The sequence below is a fragment of the Poecilia reticulata genome, chromosome 5 (assembly GCF_904066995.2).
Source record: "Poecilia reticulata chromosome 5, P_reticulata-male-v2, whole genome shotgun sequence".
Classification (NCBI taxonomy): Eukaryota; Metazoa; Chordata; class Actinopteri; order Cyprinodontiformes; family Poeciliidae; genus Poecilia; species Poecilia reticulata.
In genome coordinates, this window is record NC_088834.1 from 10,135,517 (window position 1) to 10,162,611 (window position 27,095).

Consider the following 27,095-nt stretch of genomic DNA (forward strand, 5'->3'; position numbering starts at 1 on the left):
TCATCCGCAGAGTTTGATCATGTTGAGCTGTGAAGTTTTCCCTCTGTTTTCCTGTGTGGTTTTGGTCTTTTCATCAGTAATTCTGCTCTGCGTTACTCCGGCGTTTGAGGACTCAGACCCACAAGCTTTGCAGCGTCATCTTCTGAAGTCTTGACTTACGATCCCTTTCATATAAAATGGTAGAGCAAATTATTGCATGACTGTAATAAATAGGAAATTATGGGTTTCATTTTTATTTTACAATTGAAAATATGAAAAGTGTAACAAGCACTTTCATATTTAAGTACACAACTGTTATCTTGAAGGCAGCCTTGTGTTTGACACATGCAATGCTAAAGGGGATCAGAGTTTAGACTGCTGAATAGCAATGCACTTCACACTTTTCAGACTTTATTTTCTTTAAACTTTTAAGATCTTCTACCTCTTTTCCGTTTACTTTTTCACTTTTGCACCACATTGTTTTGATGTGTAGCATAAAATCCCACAAAATACGTCAAAATTTGTGTTTATATTTAAATTGTTCACATAGAGTATGAATCACAAAAGACGCCGTAAATCTGTGCCTTCATTCTTCAGAGAGGCACATTTTTCTTCCAGACAGACAAACAACATTACAGGGTTGGCTCAAATTGCCCTTGAGTTCAGGTAAACTGTTCCTCTGGTGTTTCAGCTGCTTGTCACTGTTCAATTTAACAATCTGGCCTTCTTATGTCTTCTCTGCCAGCAGCCGAACCTTAGATTCCCATCACTCTTGGTGATTTGCACTCGCTTATTAAGCTCTGTTAAAATTTAAAGCCCATTTAAGCTCATTTCAGTCTGGGCTGTAAGCTTTCTCACCTGGCCCTGTGCCTCTTAAAGCATCACTATTTCAGCTTTAGTGTGGTTTTTGTTGCTTTCAGCCATCTCGGCTGTGGCCTCAAACCAATTTTAGTCATTTAAAACTCCAAATGTCAGCCTTGTTTCTTTGTCAGCCTGCTCCTCGCCGTCCTCTCTGCCCACTGTTGACACCCGCCAAGACTGCTGCTGCTGTTTTCCAGCCATACTGGGATAATCTGAGCTTTTGTTTGGCCCACACTTCCATCCCTTTGTCAGTACTTTACATGAATTGCAGATTATTTCCTTCCCTTTTTCTTGCAAGTTTGTAGATTGGGGTCCTTTTTTCTTCTTGTAGAAAAACTAAGCAATAATCCTAGTATTTAGCAAGCAGGTGCGCCGGGGTTTTCTGTTTTTTTCAGAAAGAGATTAACCTAGATTTTTAACTGGCGAGTGGGTTGCAAATTTCTAGGTTGTTTTTGATAATATCTTTCATGCAAAAGCCGTAGGCTGGACTCTGAGGGTGTTGAAATCATTTGTTTTTTTCTGCGGTTCTTGTTGAAAGTCTTGTTCTTCTCTTTTTGTGACGCTTTCCAGGTTGTATTATGTTTTAGCGTTGAGAATATGTTGAGAATACTACATGACCACAGTATGATCGTGTTTGCTTGTTATGAATTTACGAAATTGCCAGTTAAACAGCATCAGACGACCACATTAAAATGCTGAAATAAGGAAATGCGTGACTCATTCTCTTCTGCTTTGAACCTGGTTTTTCTTTCCACCGTGAGCGCAGGAAGCAGTCGACATATTTAACCGCCAGTTCTGCTTCTGAATGCACACAGATGTGGTCTTCCTGCTCTTTTTTTAATTTTTATCATGCTGATGTCAGAATATTCAGTAAATAATGTCATGTAGCTCTGAGTAGAAGTCTGGATTTCCATTGCTGATAAAAGTTGAGTGACAAAGCTCAGCATTTCAAAAAGGCATGAAGTTACAACATTTGCTGTAGAAGAATTATGAACTGTTTTTTTTCTCAGTTTTCTTGTTGTTTTTTTACATGAAGATTAAAAAAAAGCTAACAAAAAAACCATTGCAGAGGAAACTAATTTTAGACATTTGTATCTATGATTTAGTTTTTTTGATCTATAACCAGAGACCACTATGAGGGTAAGAATGTGGAGATCTTGCGTGTAAAGTTTATGTTGAAATTTGCATTCTCAACAGAGACTTCAAATGAAGCTGTGTCATGGTTCCTCTCAGACAGTTTAGCGTCTGTCAGACTTTTGTTTTGATATGACTTTTTTGCAGTTTCAGGGGTTAAAATAGAAACTCTTAAGTCGTTATTTACATCGACACCCGAGGGAATGTGTTGCTTAGAGGAAATATACCAGTTAGTCGTGTGTCATGTCTCTTTTCTCTCAGTCATTTCATTCCTTTGCTCGTGTTGGACGTATTTGTCACCCACCACATCTTCAAATAATAAATGTCCTGTGCCAGTAGCTTTGAACGAGCATAGCACCGTTTCTGCTGAGTGTTGTTTCAGATGGACACGGTTTTATATGAGCATAGGACAGCAGAGGTCACAGGTGCAGCAAAAGTTGCCCTGAAAAGAGGTGATTTTTTTTTTTTTTTTTTTTTTTTAGAGCAGAAGGAAATGGTCTGAGCCAAACATTCATTCCTCTTGAATCTTTTACATCTGACTCATAATACAAACTTGCTCTATGCATTCCCCCTGGCGACGTTCATGTGTCTATCCGTGTCTGCAATTTTTAAAATATTTCTGTTCCTCTTTTGTGTTTTTTTTTATTTTTTATTTATTTTCTACTGTGTTACCACTTCTCAGACATGGCAAACCTCTGGAGATTGCACCACAGCTCATCTTCTGTGTAAAATCCTTGTAAAAAGGAAGCATCCACTCTCTGCACCAAAGGAGTTTTATGATGAGCGTGTAAAATGCTGCTGCTGTTCTTTCTAGAGGCTGCAGAACAACTGAGGGCGATGCACATATATTAAACAGATTAATGATCATATTAGTTTTACTATCTGCTCCTTCCACCACCTGTCTTTAAGGGGAAAAAAACCCCAAAACCATTACACTTCTTCATCTTGATAAAATTATGAATTCATCTTTAGTTTACAGCCAGGACTTAAATTCAAATGCAAATTCAAAAATTGTTTATTAATCCCAAAGAGAAATTAAATGTTGTTGTAACCCATTAATGTAGATATTTTATATCTCTTGAAAATCTTCACACTAAAAAATTCTATGTATTTTGTTGTGATTTTATGTGATGGAACAACACAACTTAAACGATACTAAGGGTTATTCTTTGCTGTTTTATAAGAAAGAAATGTGAGTGAGTTCTTTGTAGATCTACCTTTTTGCTGCTACTTGCAACTCTCTAGAGATATTCTTCATGGGACAAACAAGGCCTTCTTCACCTGCTGGATTAAAAAAGAAGTTATGCATTTATTAAATAAAATATCTCTGCCACATTATAAGCAACGTTCATACATGTAAAAAACCAAAATAATCAAAAAGAAAGTAGTCACCATTTACTTTAATGTAACTACTTTTTCCCATTCATGGATACGTTTGTATTATGAGGAGTTGCCAGAATTTTGTTTTTACCCACTAACATTTTTTCTCTTTTTTTTCCCGTTCTCAGTTCCGTCTCAATCTTCACTGAAATCTTTCGTGGTTTATATCAGGATTGTCAGCCGCTTCTCTTAGCATTTTATTGTGACGAATGTCTTACTTCATCTTAGCACAGAGCGTAGGGAGATCACATCAGTCGGGTCGACTGAAGATGCTACGATGATGACAACAGAGACCTCTAGAAAGCTTTTTATTTTGAGTGTTGATATCATGCCTGGCTCTGCCCTTCTGTGACACAGTAATCTCATCCTTCACTGCTGCTTTTTGCAGTCTCTTATTTTCTTGTTTTTCTGCCTCAGTCTTTGCTCGGTGGCTTGACTGGGCCACACTCACGTCAACTGGTTCCGATGTAGAAGAAAACAACAGTTTGCCTGACAGTTTTTATGGAAACATCTCCTCCCAGCCTCTCACTCACACCCAGCTTAACAAGGCTTCCTCCCCCTCCATGCCTTTGTCTGTCTGTTTCTGTGGATGGGTGTGAGTTCTGGGTGCTTTTCCAGTTTTGTCTGGGATCCAGGAAGCAGCCCACACAATGGCTGATGTGTAGGAATAGTGTCTCCAGCTTGGCTTAATGTGTTCTCAGTTTTCCACCCAGCAATATGCCACTAAAAGTCTTGTGAAGAAACGCTGCATGACTGTTGTTTTAGTCAGTCTTCGGTTGTGCCACACAGATATGAAAGTTTTTCTCAGATAAGCACAGCAGTTGTCACGTCAAGTTAAGAGTGACTCAATAAAAACAGCAGCTTCAAACATATTTTCTCCTTCCTGCTGTTCTTCAGTCTCTCAATATTGATATAAAATATCCAAGAGGGAATAATGTGGTGATAAATGTTGAAAAATAATGCAACTTTCCGTTACCCTAAATTTTATTCTGACATGCAAAACCCTGAAATAACTGTTCTTGCATTAATCAGCCATCTGACGGGAATATCTATTCCTCCTTTTTCCCCACACAGTGTTGCATAGACAACTATGAAGAGATGGTGAAGCTGCTGTTGGACCGTGGAGCAAACGTCAACGCTCAGGACAACGAACTGTGGACGCCGCTGCACGCTGCTGCAACCTGTGGCCACGCAGGACTTGTCAAAATACTCATCGCACAGTGAGTCATGTAGAAACCTCAGTTCAATTAATATTTATTATGTCAGAGAAAGAAAAAAAAAGCGCAGCTCCGCTGATGTCCAGAAATGTTTCCTCCAGATCCCTAACGTTGGACCCTTACTGTTGTAGTTTAAATGAATTGTGTTGAAAAAGCTGAAGAAGTGGAAATACATTAAAGTTTGAACAGCTTACACAAACTCTCTGATGACATGAAAACCCCAATCTGTGGTTGAGCTAGATATGGTTGCAAACATAAATTGTCATAAAGAAGTAAATGTAGGACTTAAGGCCTTAACTAATTAGAGAAACCAGCCAGAGATCAAAACGGGCCACTTTTCCCTTGATTGGCTATGACCATTATTTGGCAGATCAATAGCTGAAAAAAAACAAAACATATATTTATATATATATATATATATATATATATATATATATATATATATATATATATATATATATATATATATATATATATATATATATATATATATATATATATATATATATATATATATATGTATATGTATATGTATATATATATATATATATATATATATATATATATATATATATATATATATATATATATATATATATATATATATGTATTTTTTTTCCCCCAAATTCAAAATAATGTATCAAAATAAAATGTCCACAATTTTCAATCCATAAACATCAACACAACCATAAATTGTAATGAGCAGGGAAAAGCCTAACCGCTGCATCTCAATCTTGTGGGTGATTAAGATGATCAGACATAAGAAAATTTCAAATGTTTATCCAATACACAGCTAATAATTTTAAGAGTATATAAAGGAAAACAATTTGTTCAAGTTAAAGGGTCTAAAAATAACATTATGCCATTTTTGTGACATGAATAAAATGTCATCTACTCCAGATATTGAGTCTTTAATAATATGTAATATGAATATTTCTTGAAATAAGTTAAAGCATCAACACCTTTAAACAAATATTATAAATGTTTAATAACTCCTATGGTTGAGGATGTCAGCATACTTAAAGGGTTAAAGAAAATATTTTCATTACATTTCATTTCCTTACATGCATTGAGCTCAGCTGTTTTCATGCATGAGTGCCAGATATTTCTTGCTGAATGTGCAGAGTGGTTTAACTGGGATATCTCTGCAGTCGGAGGGCTTCTCCAGCACAGCCTACAAAGGGTACATACTGGAGAAACCCCTCAACCACCAGCAAAATACAGGAAAGGCGCCTGAGTTGAGCTCAAATCCAGCAGAAAATCACACAACAACGATGCTTTTGGAATCTATGTAGGAATCCTGACTTTTGATTGAGCCTGGTGTGTGAGCCACAATAGCAACAAGGAACTAAAATGCACATGACAGAGCAGCAACAAGATAAGGCGGTATACGGTGATGAATACTTACTAGATATAGTGATAAAATAATGTAGGTAGCTTCAGGGATTTACACATTAGGTTTCTGCTCAGGATGTGCAGTTATTGCATCAGTTATAATTGCTTTAAAATAAAAAATTGTTGTAATAAGAATGATTCATCTTCTGATTCTAACAAAAAAACTCAATGACCTCCAAAACTGACCGTAGGAATCGGATTATTATTATTTTTCTGTATTGGTTTAATGTAGCTGTAAATAATTGCTGTTTGACAGTTGAGCTACATTACTGTTTGATAATAGATGAGTTTTATTTTAGATCAGATTTTGTAAAGCTTTTTTTTTTTTTTTTTAAATAATTACTTTTATTGTGTTTGCAATAAATTCAATAACATCTTGGGTTAGTGTCACCCATTACTAGTTTTATGTCTTCAAGTGGAAGAGAAAATCCAAAGAGATTTTAAACAGTTTGAATCTGAACTTGCAGAAGCAATAATATCTGTAAGGGAAGGTCGGGAATCATAAGGCCCATGTAGAAAATATCAGCACTGGTACATTTTAAGGCTTGTGTGTTTTTAGGTTTATATGCAGCTGTGGATAACAAAAAAGCAATTTTTTGGAGCCTGAATTGATTTCCCGTGACTTCCTTTTAGGAAAAAGGACAATTTTCTGTCTAAAAAAATTACACTGGCTTCACTATGGAGCGACAATATGGATGGTAATGCATCTAGCAGTGGAGAAAATTGCAATCCCACTTTAATAACGTGATGAAAAATGGGATATTCATGAAAAAGGAGACCAACACAAAAAGAAAAGGATCAATTCGTGGCAGAAGTGTGTGATCTGTATAAAAAAAACAAAGGAGGACACAGTTGACATATATATCGATGAGTTCTGTCCTGTCCTTGGACATGATGTCATAGAAGAACAGTCACTGATTGACTTGCTGTCCATCTTTATTATGAAAATGCTTTTAATAATCCAGTAGCGCTGACACAAGCTCCTGTCTTCGTCAACTAAATTAACCGTGAATGGCTGGGATAGTGTGACTCACACATTGACATTTTTAATCAGGACTTAATGAGATGGCTTTTATTAGGCTTTAATTACAGCTTAATGAAGATATAACATCAAGATATGCACAGGCACAAAAAGTAACATCAGAGAAATGAGAGAAAACTAATCACACCCACATTGTTTCTGTTTATGAAGACGGAAAGCTGTAATAAAGCTTATATATATATATATATATATATATATATATATATATATATATATATATATATGACTGCTGAGCAAATATCTGTTTTATCATTGTATTTATATTATTGATGTTATTTAATATAATTTTTGTCATCAAATTATTTATTTTCTTACTTTTTAGGTCAGTGTGACGATGAGCTTTCAGCATTTTTTAACTCATCTGTGGAGAACATTTATAACAGCTGAAGCTTTCATTAATATATTAAACCGTTTTTAGTGTTTAATCCACACAGTATCTTTTGCAAATGAATGTTATATATTGGTTTAAATATTAATCTGCTCATTTCCTACAGTGGTGCAGATCTTCTGGCAGTCAACTCAGACGGAAACATGCCTTACGACCTGTGTGAGGACGACCCGACGCTGGACATCATAGAGACGGCCATGGCCAACAGAGGTAGGGCGCGGAAATGAAAAAATGATAGAGAATCTGAAGACTCATTTTTGAGTTTGGCTAGAATTAGTGATTTGAATAGAGTGCACAGGATTATGTCATTGAGTAAAATACCACAATTTTAATGTTTAGGATGATCTTACTAATTATTTTTTTAACTGCAGTAATTCATCAACTAATCCTCTTTTTGCTGAAGTAGTATTGAACACTGAGATTATGTCTTCTCTTTTCTTTGATTGGTGTAATTTATACACTAAGCAGTTCTAAGTTAAAAAGAAAATAGAAAGACAGAAGGAAAGAAAATGACGTTAAAATTATGAAAAAGATTAAAAAATTAAATAGCCTTGCTGCAAGGCCATTCCAACAGAAGGAAGGAATAAGCTTAAATATACTGGATAAAAAGTCTCTCATACCATCACTGCAGATTTTTAAGTAAGTATAGTTATTTGGGGAATAGGATTAAAAACCTAGATTTTTTACTAAATAAATTAAACCTTAGTACTAAACAACTTCAAGGCTTTTCATAAACACAATAATACATAGTCTTGTTATGCCTGAAACAATGGCTGGAAACAAATTAACTAATATTGAGTAAATTGCAGAAACACATAAATAGAAACAGAGAGATACAGGAATAAATACATACAAATTAAAAGAATCAAAGAATAGATACAGGAATAGTCAAAAGATATAGGCATTAAATCAAAAAAGGACAAAATGAATTTGAAAATGTTGCATATTAAAAATTCTAAAATACTGGTAAAGCTAAATTATTGATGTCCTTTCACATTCACAGGATGCTCCTAAATAAAGTGTCAAGAGTATTATTATGCAATGGATCAACTTTTATTGATGTAAAAATGTGAAAACATCTGCATGAAGATCAAATCCCCAAAACTGTTTCTCTTCATATTGGCTCTATTTAAAGTGCTCACACCGTCCATGTATCGATGTGAGTTGATTCATTTTATCACACCCTATCACACCCTATCCCTCGTGTGTAATTACCATATGCCTCCAATAGTGTGCCATGAAGAAAGTGTGTGTGCTTGTATTTATCACAGAGCTATAATCTGAAGGGAGCCATTAATCCCCAAAGATGGAGTCTGCAGAAAACACCCAGAAGGAGATGTTGAAATAGCCTTAATGATTTTAAACATCTCTGATGGAAAATATTTTTCTGTAACTTTCAGAAGACTTCAGAACAGAACTCAAATGGAAAATATTTAGACTGTTGATGTTATCTCCAACATCCGCCTTGTTTTTATTATATTTTGAAGTTAAATTACTTCCTTTAATTTTGTTTTTCCTTTTCCCCCCATCAGCTACTTACTCTTTATTCATGTTCATATATAAATATTTGATTATTTTACTATAAATCCAATTTATACAGGACGCAGTCAGCATGTGTTGCAGCTTGAAGTAATTTTTACACTCCTGCTCTGGGCTGCACAGGTACAGATTGCAGAGAAAACCAGCAGCAGAGCTGAGACCACACTCAGCTTTTAAGAGTCTCGTTCAGATTTAGGACCGGCTCTCTGGGTAAACTCCTAATATATTCACAGCTCACGTGTTCTCTCTCTCTCGATGGGATGCAGATTAGGTGGCTGTATATTCATGCTGCGGCACAGTAAACAGCTGCAGCCGGCGCAGTTTGTCTGTGATATTAGTGAGAGAGAGCTCAAGGAGAGCAGTGCTGACAAAACAGACTGCAGATCAGCAAGAATGAAGGAGGGGGGCGTGTGATGTGTTTCAAATATGTGCTTTGGCGAGATACGGCTGTATTTAGCTTGGAGTAAGCTTGTCAATGTTTTTGTTTTTATTCTTGGGTAAATAGTGACATTTACAGACTGCCATGCGTGACTACAGCTGGTAAAGGAAGAAAATCTTGTTGGCAGCGATTTTTTTTTGCATTTAAGAAGACTTGATACATGTTCTTTGGCTGCTGAAATATAATCCACTGCAAGAGCAGATTAGCATTTTTGTAGATATATTAGCAATTTGGCTGAGTTTCGTAAGTTTAATGAGCAAAAATAAACCCATTGGGTTGCTTGCTGGACTTGAGCAGAACGAGGAGCATCTGCTGGAGGAACGGAGATTGCAAGACGTTCCTGCCACCCGCCAGGAAATAGTTGGCCTTTAAAGTCCAGTAAACACTGAATTATTATTATTTTTTTCAATACTTGTAAATGTAGAGTTTGTGTAAGCAGGATATGGTGTTGTGTTGTGTTTACTGCAGAAATAGGGCGTGAGGGAAAAGCGTTTCCTCTTCCAAAGAGGATCTCTGAATGTCTTTGTCTTTCTCCACAAACTGACTTGAAGATATTTGGATATTTGACCTTTACAAGCATTGTTGTAACAGAGGAATCTTAGTGCTTGAAGGGCAATACATTTTGAGATTGTCTGTCATGAATTCTTATTTTTCTATTGCTGAAATACAGTTGAAACTAGATATTTACATAAAATACATATAAAGACACATAACCTTTTTCTTACCAGCATTAAATCAGATTAAGCATTTCCTGTTTTACATTACCTAGGATTAAATAAATTCCCACAATGCCAAAATGTCTGGTGGTTAATAAATGAAGCAGGTTGTCAGAAATGCAGGAGCGTCACAGGGGACTGTACTCTCGTCATTCCTTTTCACGCTGTATATGTCAGACTTCCAGTACAAAACAGATTCCTGTGGCCTGTAGAAATACTCAGATGACTCTGCATTCATCAGGTCTGTCAGAAATGATCAAGAAGCTGACTACAGAGAGTTGGTGGAGCGCTCTGTGGCATGGTGTGGGAACAATCACATTATTTTAAATGTGAACAAAACAAAGGAGATGACTGTAGATTTCAGGAACATGAGTATGTCGAGCTCCATTTCCATCATGGAAAGTTGGTGGAGGAGTATAAATACTTTGGTGTTCACTTGGAAAACGGACCGGAGTGGATATGCAACAAGTTGTCTATTAGAGATGGAGCAGACTTTACTTCTTGGGTAAGGTTAGATCCTCCCATGTCTGCAGCAAGATGCTGCATGTCTTCTATAAGTCTGTTGTGGAGAGCGTAATATCTTCTGCTATCACCTGTTAGAGCAGCAGCAGTAGAACCAGGGACTTAAAAATGCTCAGCAGCTTGGTAAAGAAGGCTGGTTCTGTTCTGGGGACGACTGAGGAACCTGTGGAGGTGGTGATTTAAAGAAATAATATCCTTTATATATGACTTGGGCGAGATGCTTTGGATATTGCGTTTCTTTTCTGGAATTTTGTCCTGTTCCTCCAGAGAGAACTGGTCTGACTGAGCTTTACTGAGTGTTTTGCTGCCATCCCTGCAGCAAAAATGCTCACACATTATAATGTTCCTAGGTTGTAAGACTCTCCCTCTTTCCTCCAAATGTGATGATGGTTATTATGGCTAAACATTTTAATTTTACTTTCATCAAGCCAGTGAACATGTAGCCAAACCGGCAAGGTCCTTCTCCCTAAGTGCATTTGAATACTATAATCTGGCTTTCATGCTGTTCTTCCACAAACCACATATGTATAGCAGTAATTAAAAAAATTAAATCAACTTAGACTGCCAAAAAACAGAGATCCAAATTTATTTATTCACACACACAGTGATTAGAACTGTAAGAAATATGGCAGGAATCACATCTCTAGAGCGGACTGCTAAAATCTGAAGGGAAAAATGTTGGTTTGCTCTGAGAAGAGGTGAAAAGGACCATCTTAGTTGACACTGCAAAGTGATGAAAGCTTAACGTTTCATGTGCTTCTACACTGAAATTCAAATAAAATCAATGAAGGCCACTAAAGACATAAACTTTGAGACTGAATGTCAGTTACTTCACTGGGTGAAAAGCAATACCTTGAACTTCTTTATACTGTATACTGCCTCCAGGGAGTGAGATTTTCATGTAATCCCCAAGCTTTTTAAAGATTTTTCAGTTTTTCTTTGAACCTCGGCTCCTTTTTTTTGCTCATTTTCTTTGCTTAACCAGTGTCTTTTATGTGATATACAGTCATACTAAAAAGAGATGTCATCCCTCTGTCAGTTCTGTGCTTTTAATGTATAAATTATCTGATCTTCTCTAGGTTTTGATATTATTAAAATCCAAAACCAAGTGTGCAGAACTGCACATCTCAGACGTCACCCTAACATAATTGAAGATTTTGTGGAAAAACCCCTGAATACACACAAAATAAGTAGAGTGTACTTTCTTTTTTACCATGACTGCATACGTGTAGGTCTGTGGGAAGTTGTTTAGCTTGTTTGCATGCTTGTAAAGGATGCAAAGGTGCCCTTCAGCATCCAAGTAAACGAATCACTGGGCTGGTTGGTGGTAAACATCACTGTGTGGAGGCAGGAGGATGCTGGAGCATCATAAATCTTCTTCATATTCCCTCAGATAATTAAAGGCCAGGAAAACTCTGTTATGATAAGCTCTGTCTTGCAAACAAGAGCTGAGTTAATAGCTTTGGTTTTCTGTTATCCGTATAAATGGGGCACATGATGCCACCTTGTGTTGGCTGGATCCTGGTTTGGAGCCAGTGATGGAAGCACAAACAAACTGGGGGTCTGAAGAGGGTGAACACACACTCGAAAATGAGCTTCTCGGCATACAAAAGGATCAGTGGAGCTGCAGAATGCAGATAGCGGTACAGTAGGTGAGAAGAATGATTATTACGCTGATCAAAGGGAGTCCAGCTCTGCTAATTGCTCTTGTAATGTTCTCTGCACAGCGGTGGGAAATAAGACTTCTATCTCCAGAGACATTGCGGGGACAGGCACACACACACAGCCTGTCCCAAACACACAGAGCGCTTAATATGCAGCATCGACTGATCCGACTCTGCCTTGATCCTCCCCCTGTAGAGAAGAGATGATCTGCAATGAGTCGCAGTGATAATGAGGCAATCTCTCTACCTGTTTGCGAGGAAGACATGGTCCTCTTGACCGGCCACAACACAAACAACTGGAGTGGTTTGGTTCTTCCTTAATTAAATTTTAACTGGCATCAGCAAGTCACATTTTTATCAAATACACATAAGATGTGTAGCTGTAAAGACATGTATCTTATGTTTGAGACACAATATGGGCTGAAAATAGTTATTGGATCTCTTACGGGGTTTTCCACCAAAGTGCTTGACCACATAACTATCCACCCAACTGTCTATATCGTTTATCCTTGCAGGGTTGCAGGTTGTGCCTATCTCCAACAGTCATTGGGCGAGAGGCATTCAGGATAGGTCACCAGTCCATCACAGCCACTATCATGCACACACACACTGATCCCTAAGTGTGTCAATTTAGAGAAACTAGTTGCTCTAATAATCATGTTTTTGGACTGTGAGAGGAAGCCAGATTACAGGGAGAACATGCAAACTCTATGCAAAAAGATCCCAGGCCAAGATTAAAACCCAGGACCTTCTGGCTGCAAGGCAGCAGTACTATCAGATCATATTTTTCAAGTGTTGATAGTCTCATAGCAGTAATTTTTCACTCCTGGCACTGGTGGCAGTGCATCCTTAATATTATGTTAAAGTTTTGAACTGCTTGCACAGGGTGCATGCAGTGCAATATATATATATATATATATATATATATATATATATATATATATTACATTTAATATACTGTCACACTGTTTTCTTTTCTTATCATGTAAAGTTGTGTTACTTTTATCTGAGCTCAAAGATATGGATCACATTCAGTCAAATCTATGTAATGTGCATGATTTAAAGTTGGTCATCATTTTGCATAGTCCATCTTTGTCTCAGTGAAGGATTTAACATTTACATTGTGCTACTGCACAAGGATAGAGAGTTGCCTATTGTCTGACACCTTTAGTTTTTTTCTTTGTCAAAATGTATTGATTGCCTCACCATCTGGTGTATAAGAACCCTGCTGAATTAATTGGAAAACATTTGGACTGCTGACAGTTAAAGCACTCAGCATGATGAGGTGAGCGAATCTTCTTCGGTGCCAACAGAGTATTGGTATATCGGTATATAAGTTTAGGTGATTCCATTGTGATATTTGTGCATCATTTAGGTAAACTGTGTAGAAGTGGTACCAATGTGAAGCATATATTGAATCTTTAATAAGATAATTAACCAAAATATGATACTTTTGCAATAAAAAGCCTGATTGTATACAACTGTAGTCAAATTTACCGTGCAGAGTTTTTGTTTATTGCAGACTGGATGTAGTGAAATCTATTAGAACAAAATCAAAGGCAAAATCCAAATATTTGCTCCCATCATGTAGATGTATTTACAACAATCTACATTTTTGTTCCATGAGGAACAAAAAAAAAAACAGATTTCTTTTATAAGCCGCTGTGTTTTCATTATCCGTCCTTGAATTAGAAATAGTTTCCTCTTTTATTACTTGAGTGAAAAGATTTCTCTCATCTTCAAACTGTGGCTCATAAAGACCAAATCTCTCAACAGGTACGCAGAATTTGTGACATTACTAAAGAGAAAGATTTCAATTCAAGTACAAGTGAAAACATAAAAGAAGGAAAATGTGAGGGAACATGAAACCAACAAAAAGCGCTGATTTATATGCTTCTCTCGCTAAGACTCCGATTGTGAATTCAGTCAAGCTTTCCTCACAATCACTCACTGAGTCTTATGCCGGTTCCTGCTGCAGCCAAGAGTGTGAAATAAACTAGAGGGTTATCTTTAAATCCGTTCGGTAGGAAGGTGGATCCTCAGATGAGTGTGCGGGCTTCTGCAAGTCCGTGTCATGGGAAAGGTCATAGAGCTGAGACCCTGACAGTAAACTATGCATGGTCAAGTGACACCTGTTGGCTTCTGCTTTTTATTTCTGGAGCGAATGCCATTTTTACAGGTTTGTCTTCCATACACTTCCCCAATGAAAGGCAACAATGCACCCATGTCTTAAAGTAAAATTTTGTTTGAATATTCAAACTAAAAGCCTTTTTTTCACATTATCCTCTCTTTGTAAACAGTTTACTCATTTATTCCATTCAAATATTAAAAGAAAAGTTACATTTGATGTTTCTTTTTCTTAGAGCTGCTGTATCATCCCTGCAGCACATTAAAAAGTAGAGTGTGCTGCTGTCTCTTTAAATCAGTTTAATTTGGCCTGGAGCAATTTCTTATGCTCGCAGAAACATCCTGTGTTAATTTAAAAACATGCTACTGCCAATCATAGCTGCTGTGCTTGGAGGGTAGTGTTTTCCTGGTTTTATTAAGCATGCTTCTGTTTGCAATTTGCACAGGCATCACTCAGGAGATGATCAATGAGACACGGGCGTCCACAGAGAGGAAGATGATGGGAGACATCCAGGAGATGATGAGAGTAGGAGACGAGGTCAACCAACAGGACTCCCAGGGAGCCACGCTGGTAAGAAGTTGTTCAAAGGCATAACTAGTTGGCTGTGAGGGTTTGTCTTTGAAATGGATCTTTCTAGGAAAAGAAGAGTGAGATGGGATAATAGTAACTGATATCATCAACCGATAAATATGTTTCCTAATATTGCGCAGCTATACCTCTGTTAAGGCAGACATTTTGTCCTAAGCTTTTGTTCAGACTATTTTGTTCTTTACATTTACTTTGTACTTTAATGCTTTTGCTGTTAGATCAGTTCATTTGTGTGAAACCAAATATGCTGTTACACATCCAAGTTCCCTAACACTGATAGTCCAATAAGCAAACAAATCAGCTGGAAAAAGACTGTCTGAAGTACAAACCAAAACAAATCTGTAAATTTGTCGTTTTGAAGAAAATGTGTAATTTTTTTTTGCAGATGCAAATTGAGTTCTCCACAGAGGACTTCAACAGAGAGACGATTAGAAAAATATGTATAAATATTCAGCAAATTTCTTCGTTACGCGTTAACCTTTTCAAGATTATATTCTCAACAGCGTCGTCTCAGGAGGCTGTAAAACCTTCCGAGCTAATCAGGCATTAGAGGCTCATTAAAACCTTCTTATGGCGAATCAGCTGAGATTTAAAATCCTCTACAGATACACTGGTTATCTGGTGGTGAACATGAGCAATGTAAAGAAGCTTGAAGCAATAATTGGTGCATTAAAAAGCTATGCATGTCAATAATCAATGTAAGACCATTTCAATACAGCATAAAACAAATTAATGTTAATGAATTATAAAACTGGCCATTGTGCACACATTCTTGTTATGTGGATTAATAACTTACAGACTCTTTGGAACAGAGTTTGACAGTACTCGTTCTGCTAGCTTAGCCATTTATAGAAAGTGTGCTCTGGCATAAAGACTGAGAAAGCTGTATTTACTCATTAAATCAGTTTTTCAGTATTAAGAGGGGCACTGAATTAACTGCTTCCCCAACATAGCAGATCAGTGCAGTGATGCACTGAAAAGGTCATGAAAAGAATCATCTACATTTAATTTCCTAAGAGGGATGTAATGTCAGGGACCTACATAAAGTCTTCATTACGTATCAGGGATTTAGCTGCGATGTGGAAACATGGTGACGGATCACTGGGTGGAAATAGCGAAGTAAGGTAGTATCCCGAAATAACCTTGTTAAGCTTTTTATACTTACTACAGATTGTCTGTTGGACCTCCTCATCCCTTTGCCTTGCATCCTGATGATCTTTTTTTTGAACATGGTGAAGCAAAATGGAGCATACCTTATTAAAATCACTGGCAGGAAAGACGGGGGGAAAAAACGGGAACTGGTTACAATGTTATGCAACAGTAATCTTTTGCTTTTCAGTGAAATACATTTTGTGTTTATTTAATTTTTTTATTTAAGCAGTAGTGATGTTCATGTCTTGTGGTCTGACATGGCTAAAACAAGGATGAACTTCCACAAAGACATGGATGTTCCGGTGTGGCGCGGAGGACTTTGACTGGTCCGCCCAGAGTCCTAATCCCAACTCAACATAGGACCTTTTGGATGACTTAGTGCAGAGACTGCAAACCATACCTTCTCATCCAACATCAGTGTCTGACTTCACAAATGCTCTTAAAGAAAATTGTCCAAAGATTCCTATAGAGACACTCAAAATCTTTTGGAAAGACTAGAATAGCTGCAGAGGAACATTTGGAGGCAACCTGAGGGCGACATTTCTGTTTTGTTTGGAGTCCACAATATGAGCAGTATAAATCTGAATCTTGTTTTCTTTGGGCAGAAAACTACTGCGTTTTACAATTCAAAGGATGCTGGAAAAAGCTTATAACTTGTAAGATCTTTTGATGCTAATTAGAGCACTTTTATATTCACCCATGCCAGCATAACAAACATGTTATCTTGTTGATTATTAGATTTGAGGCAATTCCACAGTCTTGGCAACTCCTTAAACACTAAACAGCTTGAGATATTTAAAGATTTTTCAGGGCTCCTTGTGGAGCCACAAAGACTTTATTAAGTTATTTTATGTAACCATTAATGATCACTGAGACCTGCTACCTGGATTTCATGTGCAGAATCACTCTGCACTCAATAGATTTGTGAATAAATTATGCTGATTAAGTGTAAAATAGAGATCCGTGAATGTACTTCCACTTCTATGAACCATTTTCTGATTACGAATCAAAATTACAGGGTTAGATCACTACTTTACAAACATGAATCAAGGTAACCCTTAATCTTTGGGTAAGTGCTATGCACCCAGCAGAAATTATGAATTGTGGATATTCAGCAAGTTTAAACTTTTCTGTGCGAGAAGTAAAATTAAGCAGGAGAAAAGAAAATGGCAAAAAATATTAACTTCTTTTTTCCACTAAAAGCATAATTTACATCAATTATTTATGAAAATCTAATTCACAATAAAGGTCATCTGAAAGCACTTTACCATACTAGTTCAACTCAAATCAGTCCAAATAATTGCAGAACAACTGAGTCATTTAATCAGATCACGTTACATTTTATGCAATAAATCCTTGTATTGCTTGTTGGTTACGCAAACCAGAGGAAGCCCAGCTAATTTCTTTGAGCCTTTCACTTTGTAATCCATCAGCCTGAGCAAGCATGTGGTGACAGTGGAGAGGAACCACCTCCTTTAAACAGGAAGAATCCCAGTGAATGAGATGAGAATAATGACTACCACACGTAACCTAATCTGCTCCTCTCTCGTGAGCCTGAAATCTGTTTCCTGTACAGTTCATAACAGATCACTTGTGTTTTTTCATTCCAATTATAATAAACTCTCTATAAACCTCCTTGAAACAGGAGGTCTCAGTCGCTCGCTGCATCGGCCAATATTTCTAAAAGCAGACAGAGATCAACTCTCCATGAACTGGATGACCCCAACATTCCTCACATGCTTCTGTTTGCCCTTTTCAACTACATGGTATTTCTCAATTTGACCCTTTGTTTTTTTTTTTTTTGTTTAGTTTTTTTTCCTTTTCCTCTGAAGGTACCATCTGGCACCAGGTGCCGTTTTTGGGTTTTAGGATAACTTCAGTGCAGGTTTAAAATGAGTTGAGCCTGAGTTGATACTCGGGACAAAAAATAATAAAAAGCCAAAGAAAGAACTTGCTTTTAAATTTTCTATTTTACATGCACGTTGGCATGTAGTGACTAAATTACATTGTGTGTTCTTGACATCGTGTCTTTATTACAGGTTTAGTATATCCATGTACAGAGATTGCAAATCCAAAAGCATGATCTATAAGGTCAAATTAGACTTTTTCCTCTCTGATGTCTAGAAAAGGGCTCTAAAGTGCTCCTTTGAAGATGTTTAGTACTTTTATCTGTGAGTCTGTATGTCAGAGTTATGACATCTATACACACACAAAAACAAACCAACAGAGATGTTATGTCTCTGTCAGCTTTACATGTTGTTTCCATAGTACCAGCTGATCCTGCATAGGTGAGGCCACCTGCAGAGGACAACAGAGTCAAACTCTAAGAAGAAAAACAGAAAAAAAATGTTTTATTTGTATTATCTTAAATAAACTAATTCTGAATTCAGTTCTCTTAAAACCCCAAACTGTTTAGTTTAATATTCTTCCATGTTTGTTTGGTGTTTTGAAATTAATAAACAGATTTGGTTCATCTGCTTGGCGCATCAAAGAAAAGATGCAGGTTATTTATATTAGAAGAACTGGAGACCATCTGGAGATTATATGCCAACTTCATACTATTCTCTTCTTTGTAGACATGACTTTCAACCATTAAATTTTTGAACAAATTTTACATGTCCATGTGAACAAACTTTGGATATTAAATGAAGCAAACAACAGACTTACTGTACCTATTTTCAGCTGAAATCTAATCTTCACATAGTTTCTGAACATTTTTGCACGGCTATAAAATGTTTTTCTAATGTCTCATGAGAAGAGTTTTGAATTCAATGGATGTTTTAGTGATTCCTGATGGCAACCAGCAAAACAGGAAACATAATGACCGCAGATAAGCTCCTAACAATAACTGATTTAATTTTTGTTGCTTTACTCAACACCTATTGTAGAACCTTTTGATATATTTTTTAGATTGAAAATGAACCACCCAAACTTACAAACCAGCAATTTTTGTACTCTGTCGCAGCGATTAGTTTGCAACAATCTTTGTGCGTGGAATCTTAAGCCACAATGTATAAACACCAGAGCAAATCTGCTGCATATCCAAGTCACTTGACAGAAATTTCACAATCATCCATAATCCGTCTTTGCAGCTCCACATCGCAGCAGCAAACGGCTACGTTCAGGCTGCAGAGCTGCTGCTGCTGGAGGCGGGGGCTCGAGCGGACCTGAGGGACTCTGATGGATGGCAGCCCCTCCATGCGGCAGCGTGCTGGGGTCAGGTAAAGCAAACACAGCAAGAAGCACGAAGAAGATAAGCGTTCACATTGAGCCATCAGTGGCATTTACTCCTGTGGTGGTTGTTTCAGATGCATGTGGCAGAGCTGCTGGTGTCACAAGGAGCAAGTCTCAGTGCTAAGACCTTCCTAGAGGAGACACCCATCGGTATGTTAAAGAAGACAAATCATCCCTGCAGGGACTTCATCATGCTTAAGATAAAGGATCTATTCACACTATGAACTGGTTTAAAAGTTTTAAGGAACGCTAACACTTTTCCTTGCTGTTTGTTGCATTAATCTTAACTAATCTCATGTCCCTACCCAAGCTGACATACAGTGTGCTTCATCTTTGCCACTTAAGATCTGTGTGAGGATGAGGAGTTCAGAGCCATCCTGCTGGACCTGAAACACAAGCATGACACCATCATGAAGTCTCAGCTCAAACACAAGACCTCACTGTGCAGGAGAACCTCCAGCGCAGGCAGTCGTGGGTGAGTACTGCCCTCTGCTGGTTCTAAAGCCTGCTACGGCATGGTTTGGGTTTGATTTTAGTTGGAAGATAAACGTGACTTTCTGTTTTTTTTTATTTATTGTAACTTCGTCTGTGTTTACAGAAAAGTGGTGCGGCGAGCTAGTTTGTCAGACAGACACAACTTGTGTCGCAAGGAGTACGAAACTGAGGCCATCGTGTGGAGGGGAGGGAGAGAGGAGGAGGAGAAGGAGAAAGAGTCTGATCAGGAGAATAATCAGGTGGGAAGTTGTTCCACTAAGAAGCTAATTATTGTGGTGTATTTTTCCCTCATGTTAAAATTAGTGATTTTTAAACGGCAAAAAGGATAACCATCTGTCATAAATGTCAGGTTGACTGTTGGTATGTCAAGAGATAAAGACTTCCTCCGACAGCCACACAGGAGGAAACCCACAATGGAAAAACAAAACATGCTAAAAATACTCAGTCATGAACTGAAGGGGAATTTTCTGCAAGGTGCTCAAAAAAGTTGTTAATAAACGTGAACCATGGTCGCTTAAAATATTTGTATTTTATGTCTCTTTTTAAAACGTTTTATGAACAGCTGCATTTTCTACAAAATAAGTACATTGTATAAATAAATACATAATAAATTTGATTTCTAGTATTTGTAGTTGACTTCCCCTGGACAAGATCAAGTGCATAATTGCGTCCGAAGAAAAATGGTTGATTTTTGAAACATGAACATCTGAAAAAGGTGTGGGGCACTTGTGTTTATCCCCCTTTATTCTGATACAGCTAAATAAAATCTAGTGCAACCATTCAGAAGTAACCTAATTAGGAAATTATGTTCATCTGTGTTTGATTTGGAGATTTTGATATGGAGAGGAGGTTGACTTTTAGCAGGACAGCAACCATGGATAGAGTCAGAGCTACAAAGGAATGGCTTAGATTAAAACAAGTCCAGAACAAAATAGCATTTTTTTTCGACTTTTGTTTGTACAAAATGTTGAAAACCATATTTCTTTCTTTCCACCTCATCATTATGTTTTACTTTGTGTTGGTCTATCAGGCAAAGTCCTGATAAAATACACTACAGTTTATGGCTGCAAAGTAATGAAATATGAAAAAGCTCAAGTGGCGTGAATAGACTAAATGGCACATAAGACCATAATAACCATTATCGACATTCTGCAGGTGACGCCTGTCGTAGCTATGGAGCTGCCAGACAAGCCCAAGACACCCGCCATCCTCAAAGATGGCAGTGGCAAACAGAATGGCCTCATCACAACCACGACGTCCACGCCACCTCAACCGCCCTCCAATGGCAGCACACCGACGCCCAGTCAGGGCGCGGCCGTCACTTCCCAGCCTTCGCAGGAGGACGTTGCGCCGAAGGAGCGCGCTCAGACTTTGTCGGAGTTAAAGAAGCAGAGGGCAGCAGCCAAACTGTTGAATCACCCTTTGTTCAACGGCCACCTTGGCAACGGCTCCACAGACTCCTTCTCTGATGCCAAATTTTACTCTGAGGACCCTCGGATGCCACTGGTCTCTTCCAACGGCAACGCAGTTTACTACACGCCAGCCAGCGGCGATCCTCCCCTCCTCAAATTCAAACAGCCCTTGGAGGAGGAGCAGCCGAAGGCGCGGACCTGCTGCTGCGTGTCGTAGCCTCTTGATCATGTGACTGTTGACGAAACAGAAAAAGTAAAGAGGAAAGGAGGAGAGGAAGGAAGAAAACAAAGAGTAATCCTGTTTTTAACATCCTGTTCTCTGTCCACTTTAAACTCGGTCCAGAAAAGTTGCACTTCCATTCTGTGCAAGTTCTCTTGCGGTCAGAGAGATCCTGCTCGAAGCAGGAAAAGAGCAGAGTCGAGTTGTTTGGATGAAGTTCAGAGGTACAGGAGATACTGGTTCAATGGGCCTGAGTACTTTGGTAGATTCACCAAGATTGGGTTTTTTGTTTTTTTTAAATCATGTCAAAAGTCTTGATGCAGTGGAGTAGAGACATTCCCCAACATGATGCATGTTCCGCCCTCAAACTGAGCTGGAAACGGCTCCTTTTGGGGTTTTTTTCAGTAAACTGATTGCTATCAGGTCAATAATCATTTTCATGCAGTACAAATTGACAGTTCAACTGCATCACTCTGCCTTTTTCACTAGTTTTTGTCATTTCTGAATGTGCAGGAACATCATACTGGAGGGTTAAAGGAAGGTTGTTGAGGAACAGCGAAACGTAGCATGACGTCTTTAAGTCTCGTTTGCATTTAAACTGTTAAAGGGAATACATACCAGAAAACAGTGTTAACTAATGGAAAAAGTGTATTTCACAGTGGATAACAAACGTAAATCACCTGCACTGTTTATAAATGTCAGAATAACATGTTGGCTACCCTTCACCGTCCTCTTATATGACCCCTTAACTGACAGATCATGCTGTGTATTTTTTATAATCCACTTTGTGCTCACCCCCATAGATAATTTAAACAAACTTGGTTGCTGTACATTTCCTTATTTATGAGATTAATGTGTAAAAACATTATGGCTCTTTAAAGTTGAGTGTATTTATTATTTGGATATGTGGAGAGTGTGAATGCAGTATGAGATGAGCACCTTTTGACACGGAAAGAAAAAAAAAATCTGATGATGAAGAGACATAAGTTGATGTCCGACGTCTGTACATGTTGTTAAATACAAACTTGTCTCGTTAGGGTGGGGTACTGTTTGTGTCTCAACAAATAACAGTGTTATTTGTTTTTATCGTTTTTTTGGGGTTTTTTTCTGGTAGCCATTGTGTGGCTCCTCTGTCTGCCAGTTATTGTATTTTTGTTATTAGAGATTGTGGTGAATTATTGTAAGAGTTTTCAAAAGCCAATGCTGTCATTAGAACTCCCAATAATGGTTCAAATTCAAAATATCAACTTTCTAGTTAAAATAAGACATGAAAGTAAAGGAATAGTGCAGCATTTTTGGAAATACAGTCCTTGCCCTTCTCCACATAACAAGCATGCATCCATCTATCAGATGGCACATGAATATATACTACCACTGGAAGACCAAACACTGTTTTTTATTTTTTTATTGCCATAAATAATGCCAAATTTCCTTTATGTAATTTGTTTGTATATGGTTCAATAACTGTCAACATGATGGCAATGTCACTAGATGCTGGTCATTTTGCCTCTTTTCCATTTTTCACCTTTATGGCGTTGATTGTTTTGTACCTGACTTTTCAGATACAAAATAAAGCAGATGTCTATCATTTTTGTTCTATAAGGTTTTATGAAAATAAAAATATTTTTCAGTTTATTTTTATAATTCATGAAACTACTAAAAAGAAACATGAACTAGTATGCATTGGTTTAAGTATATGGGTTTCATGAACACACACCGATGTGTGTTCATGGGCAACACACATCGGTGTGTGTTGCCAACACAATGATGAAAAGCTGTTGAAAGGTCATATTCACAATAAACTGAAAAATAGTACCACCCTTCTTACTTACTTCTCAGAATCTGTATTTCCAAACATGCTCAACTAATCCTTTTGATCTCCTACAGCCTCTCTGTTTCGATTGTGCCAAAGACTCTTTGCTGAGTTGAAAACAAAATGCATTAAGGTTTGGAGAATTAAGGATTAGTTTGTCTTTCATGGCCACCCCTTTTTTAATTACGTTTACCCATGATGCTCTTTTGTTTTCCCCATTATAATTACCTGTACAGTGTTCTATAAGTGTACAGATGAGTGCATAAATATGTTTGTGTCCGTGTTCCTGGATCTGTTTTCATGGTTTGCCTTTATATGTCTGTGTTGTTGCTGTTGGGGAACTGATACAGTCACCTGTCTTAATAAACAATGTCTGCACATTCATGGTTGGAATGCAGAAAACATTCTAGCTCCCTTTTTTTAAGTCATCCAGTAGTTATAAATCTGTTGCATGCACCTAGTTGGCTCTCAAACCTGAGATCAATTTTTTTGCATTATCTAAAACGTTAAATTTTTTTTAGGCCTGTTGGTTGTTTTTTAAAAAAATCAGTCAGTCTGAATCATTTTTCTGATTCAACAAAGCATCTTTTTTTTAATTGGATTGTTCTAAAAGTAAATTTTTTTAGTGACTGTAGATTGAAAATTATTGGCTAAAATGTATGTCACCTGAGATACAATGACACTTGAGCTTCTCCAAACTGTTAAACTGAGTACACGTATTATTATTTTTTTAAAGTCTGAGTTTTGACTTTATAAAGCAATATTATAAGAAGTAAGGGATCAGAATCTGTTAAATTGTCCATGAATTAATGCTTGTTCTTTCCTGCAATCCCTGTTGTCTTTAAGGATGAAATGAACAAAAACTACTGATTTTGTAATTACTGGAATATATTGATGGCTGCATTAACATATTTTGAATAAATTGTATATTTTGAGAACTTTAAATGGTGTCTGAAATGGTAAAAAAACAAATATTGTCAATTAGGTTTTCTTCTAGCGTTAGGTTAAAATAGTACTCATAAACAGTACTTTTTATAAATATATCTGTAGTTTTCACCCTTGGATGCCAGCATTATCCATTCTACAACGGTCTTCTGTTGTGCAACAAGAAGTGATTGTGTCTCTTTTCTTTACGCACAGCTGTTGGGGTCTTCGCCAAACGTTGGCCGCTCATTTAATAATTTCTCTTTTCATCTTTTTTTCTGATTATCCTCTATTCCAATTTAATTCAGTTCATCTATCAATCTACCTTTTGCCAATTTCCAGCAAATATTTTCTCAAGACACTTAATAGGGGGGAAAAAAATCCAAACTTTTTCTCCCAATCAGATTTATTACAACATGAGTACAGAAATAATAGCTCAGAATCGTGATGGTTTGACAGCAGAGGAAAATGACATGGATGGTTGAAAACAACACACGTAAACATTTTTGTATTTGTTCTCAGCCTTTGTGCTTCTGCTACTAGTTGTAAATGAGTGTGACAGTATACGCTCATTAACAGTGGCCTTTCAGGCAGCTCAAGGATTTGAATAAAGGAAGCAATGGAAAAAACCCAAAACTCATTTGTCAAACATCTATATCAGCTTACAGTCTGTGATGTTGTTAGAGCAAATGAACAGAGAACTCCCCTTTTCATCCGTAGCCCTCTCAGTGGACAGTAAGTGTACGCACAACATAAAGACTGAGTGGAGAACAATGGTGCTGAAAACTCAGGTTCTGGACTGCATTAACCTCCCTCATGTTGCCTGTCTTTGCTAATGTGCCTAAGCAATACCGAATCCAGGCCAGCTGGCTCTGATCCCGGTTCTTCTGTCCGCTTCATTGAAAAGCAAGGATTGAATCCAGAAGCAGCGTTACAAAAGCATACCAACCATTCATTGGGGTTTATAAAAGGAGGGATGCTGAAAGAAGACAGAGAAACGCTCACAGATGTGTTGCAGTGAAGCCTACAACTAAGCAATGGTAGAAATCAGACACCGTTGAACATTTTCAGATCCAGACCCAAAATCAGAGGTGCCAGAGCTCTTTGGGTGGTTCCTACATATCTGTGAAATCGCTTACGGTTGTCGGTTTGACCAACTCAGACTGTTGTTCAATTAAAATCCCTCCATTTCCCCTCACTGTTAATTCTAGTTTTATCTGCACTAGTTTATCAATTTTGGTTACTTTTTGCACATTTTAATATTATTATTTTTCTGTAAATTTTTTAGCTATGTTTTTTCTATTCTAATCATATTTGGTAATCCTGACTTTATTTATTTCCTTTGAAATATTTGAATTTAATGTTAGCAGAGCTGCTGTTTACATTTCTATAAAATATGACACTTAATCTGGCACTAGAGTATCAGAGATATGTAGGGTTGAATGTGTGTTTTGCTGCACCAAAAAGTCATACTTATATTATAAATATAAAAGAACATGACAAAATAATTGTATCTTGTATATATACATATGATGTATGAGAAATATACTGCACCACAATTTTTAGTTTTGAAGGCATTGTTTGAAAATTTGATTGAAGTTGAATCAATTACAGTTTTTCTGTAACTTGGATTGACTTTACTGCTGTTGAATTTCCTGCATGTTGCCTAGGCACAACTCAAAAAATAACAGGCAAATATGAAAGTCGACATGTTTGTTTGTAGTTCTGTGTTGAAACAGAAAATCATGATCAAGTAGCATACAAAGGAAAAAGAACTCCTGGTATTATCAGTGTTTTAGTAGAGACGAAGAATGTCCCATAGGAATGGTGTCTAGCAGTTTATTTTTCTGTAAATTAGCCAAAACGTCTGGTAAATGAAATCTGGTCAAAACTTGACCAGATTTCCCCCTTGATTTTTTTAAAATTATTATTATTTTATTAAGTGCTGTTTCCAACCATTTTACTGGGAATTTTAGCTGCCCAACAATTCTGGTTTTATTGCCAAAATCAAACCAAAGAGTTCATTAGTATAGTAAACAGTACAGCACAGACATCATGTGTAAACTTGTCCTTTTCAAGACATCATAAGGTTGCTGGTGTTTAGAAATTGCATTCCAAAGAAAACAGAGGAGCAACCACAGTGACCTACCATCCTGTGTCAGCATGTTATGACCACAATCATCTTTAAATCTGGTGCATTTAGGCCAACAGCTAAATGCATTATTCGTAGGCTGGAATCATCATAAACAGTTCTGAGCTTATTTCCCTTTTGTTTGCAGTAAATAGTTATGAAATGAATCACTGACAGTAAAAAAAATAAATAAATAAACATTTTCAGAAGTTTGGTGTTTACAAATTATTCAAAAAATGTGGTTTTTTGAAAGATGTTGTTTTCTTTTCCTTATCACATTTGTATCTTAAACATTATTACTCTGCAAAATTGGTAAAAAAGAAACAACAAGAAAACAGAAGGTTGGATGAGGATGAATGTTACTGTGAAAGAGTTATGAAACCTGCCAGGCAGAGGATTAACAAGACTGCGACCACATAACACAGTTCAGTGGGAAATAAAGAAGAACTTATAAAACCTTGAGAGTAAAATTGGAGAACAGTGGACTGCTTAAATTATCCTTGAGAAAAACCTAAATATAATGCAGTTGTAGTTAAAATAACTATGACTAAGACAGATGTGACATTATTCTCACAATGTTTTTAACATCAGCCTTCGCTATACGTGAGGAGATTTATTAAAGTTGAACTTTATTGTCAGAAGGAACACAGTGTAATTTTTAGGTCTGGATTTTACCAAATGAGCTTCCCACCATTAACAGTATTACCAAGCAGAGGATGCTG

At 37.1% G+C, this 27,095-nt stretch overlaps 1 protein-coding gene across 4 annotated transcripts in view; it reads left to right on the top strand.

Annotated features, from left to right (window-relative positions):
- The window catches only part of ppp1r16b (protein phosphatase 1, regulatory subunit 16B), an 86,421-nt gene extending 62,158 nt beyond the window's left edge, over positions 1-24,263 (top strand). For all 4 annotated transcript variants that reach the window (XM_008408446.3, XM_008408447.3, XM_081606998.1 and 1 more), the window contains exons 4-11: positions 4,429-4,574; positions 7,503-7,606; positions 14,850-14,974; positions 19,237-19,365; positions 19,453-19,528; positions 19,724-19,853; positions 19,977-20,112; positions 21,029-24,263. In XM_008408446.3, coding sequence (XP_008406668.1) covers positions 4,429-4,574; positions 7,503-7,606; positions 14,850-14,974; positions 19,237-19,365; positions 19,453-19,528; positions 19,724-19,853; positions 19,977-20,112; positions 21,029-21,502 — 1,320 coding nt within the window. In that variant the 3' untranslated portion in view covers positions 21,503-24,263. The remainder of the gene's footprint in view (positions 1-4,428; positions 4,575-7,502; positions 7,607-14,849; positions 14,975-19,236; positions 19,366-19,452; positions 19,529-19,723; positions 19,854-19,976; positions 20,113-21,028) is intronic.
- Positions 24,264-27,095: the final 2,832 nt, after the last annotated feature.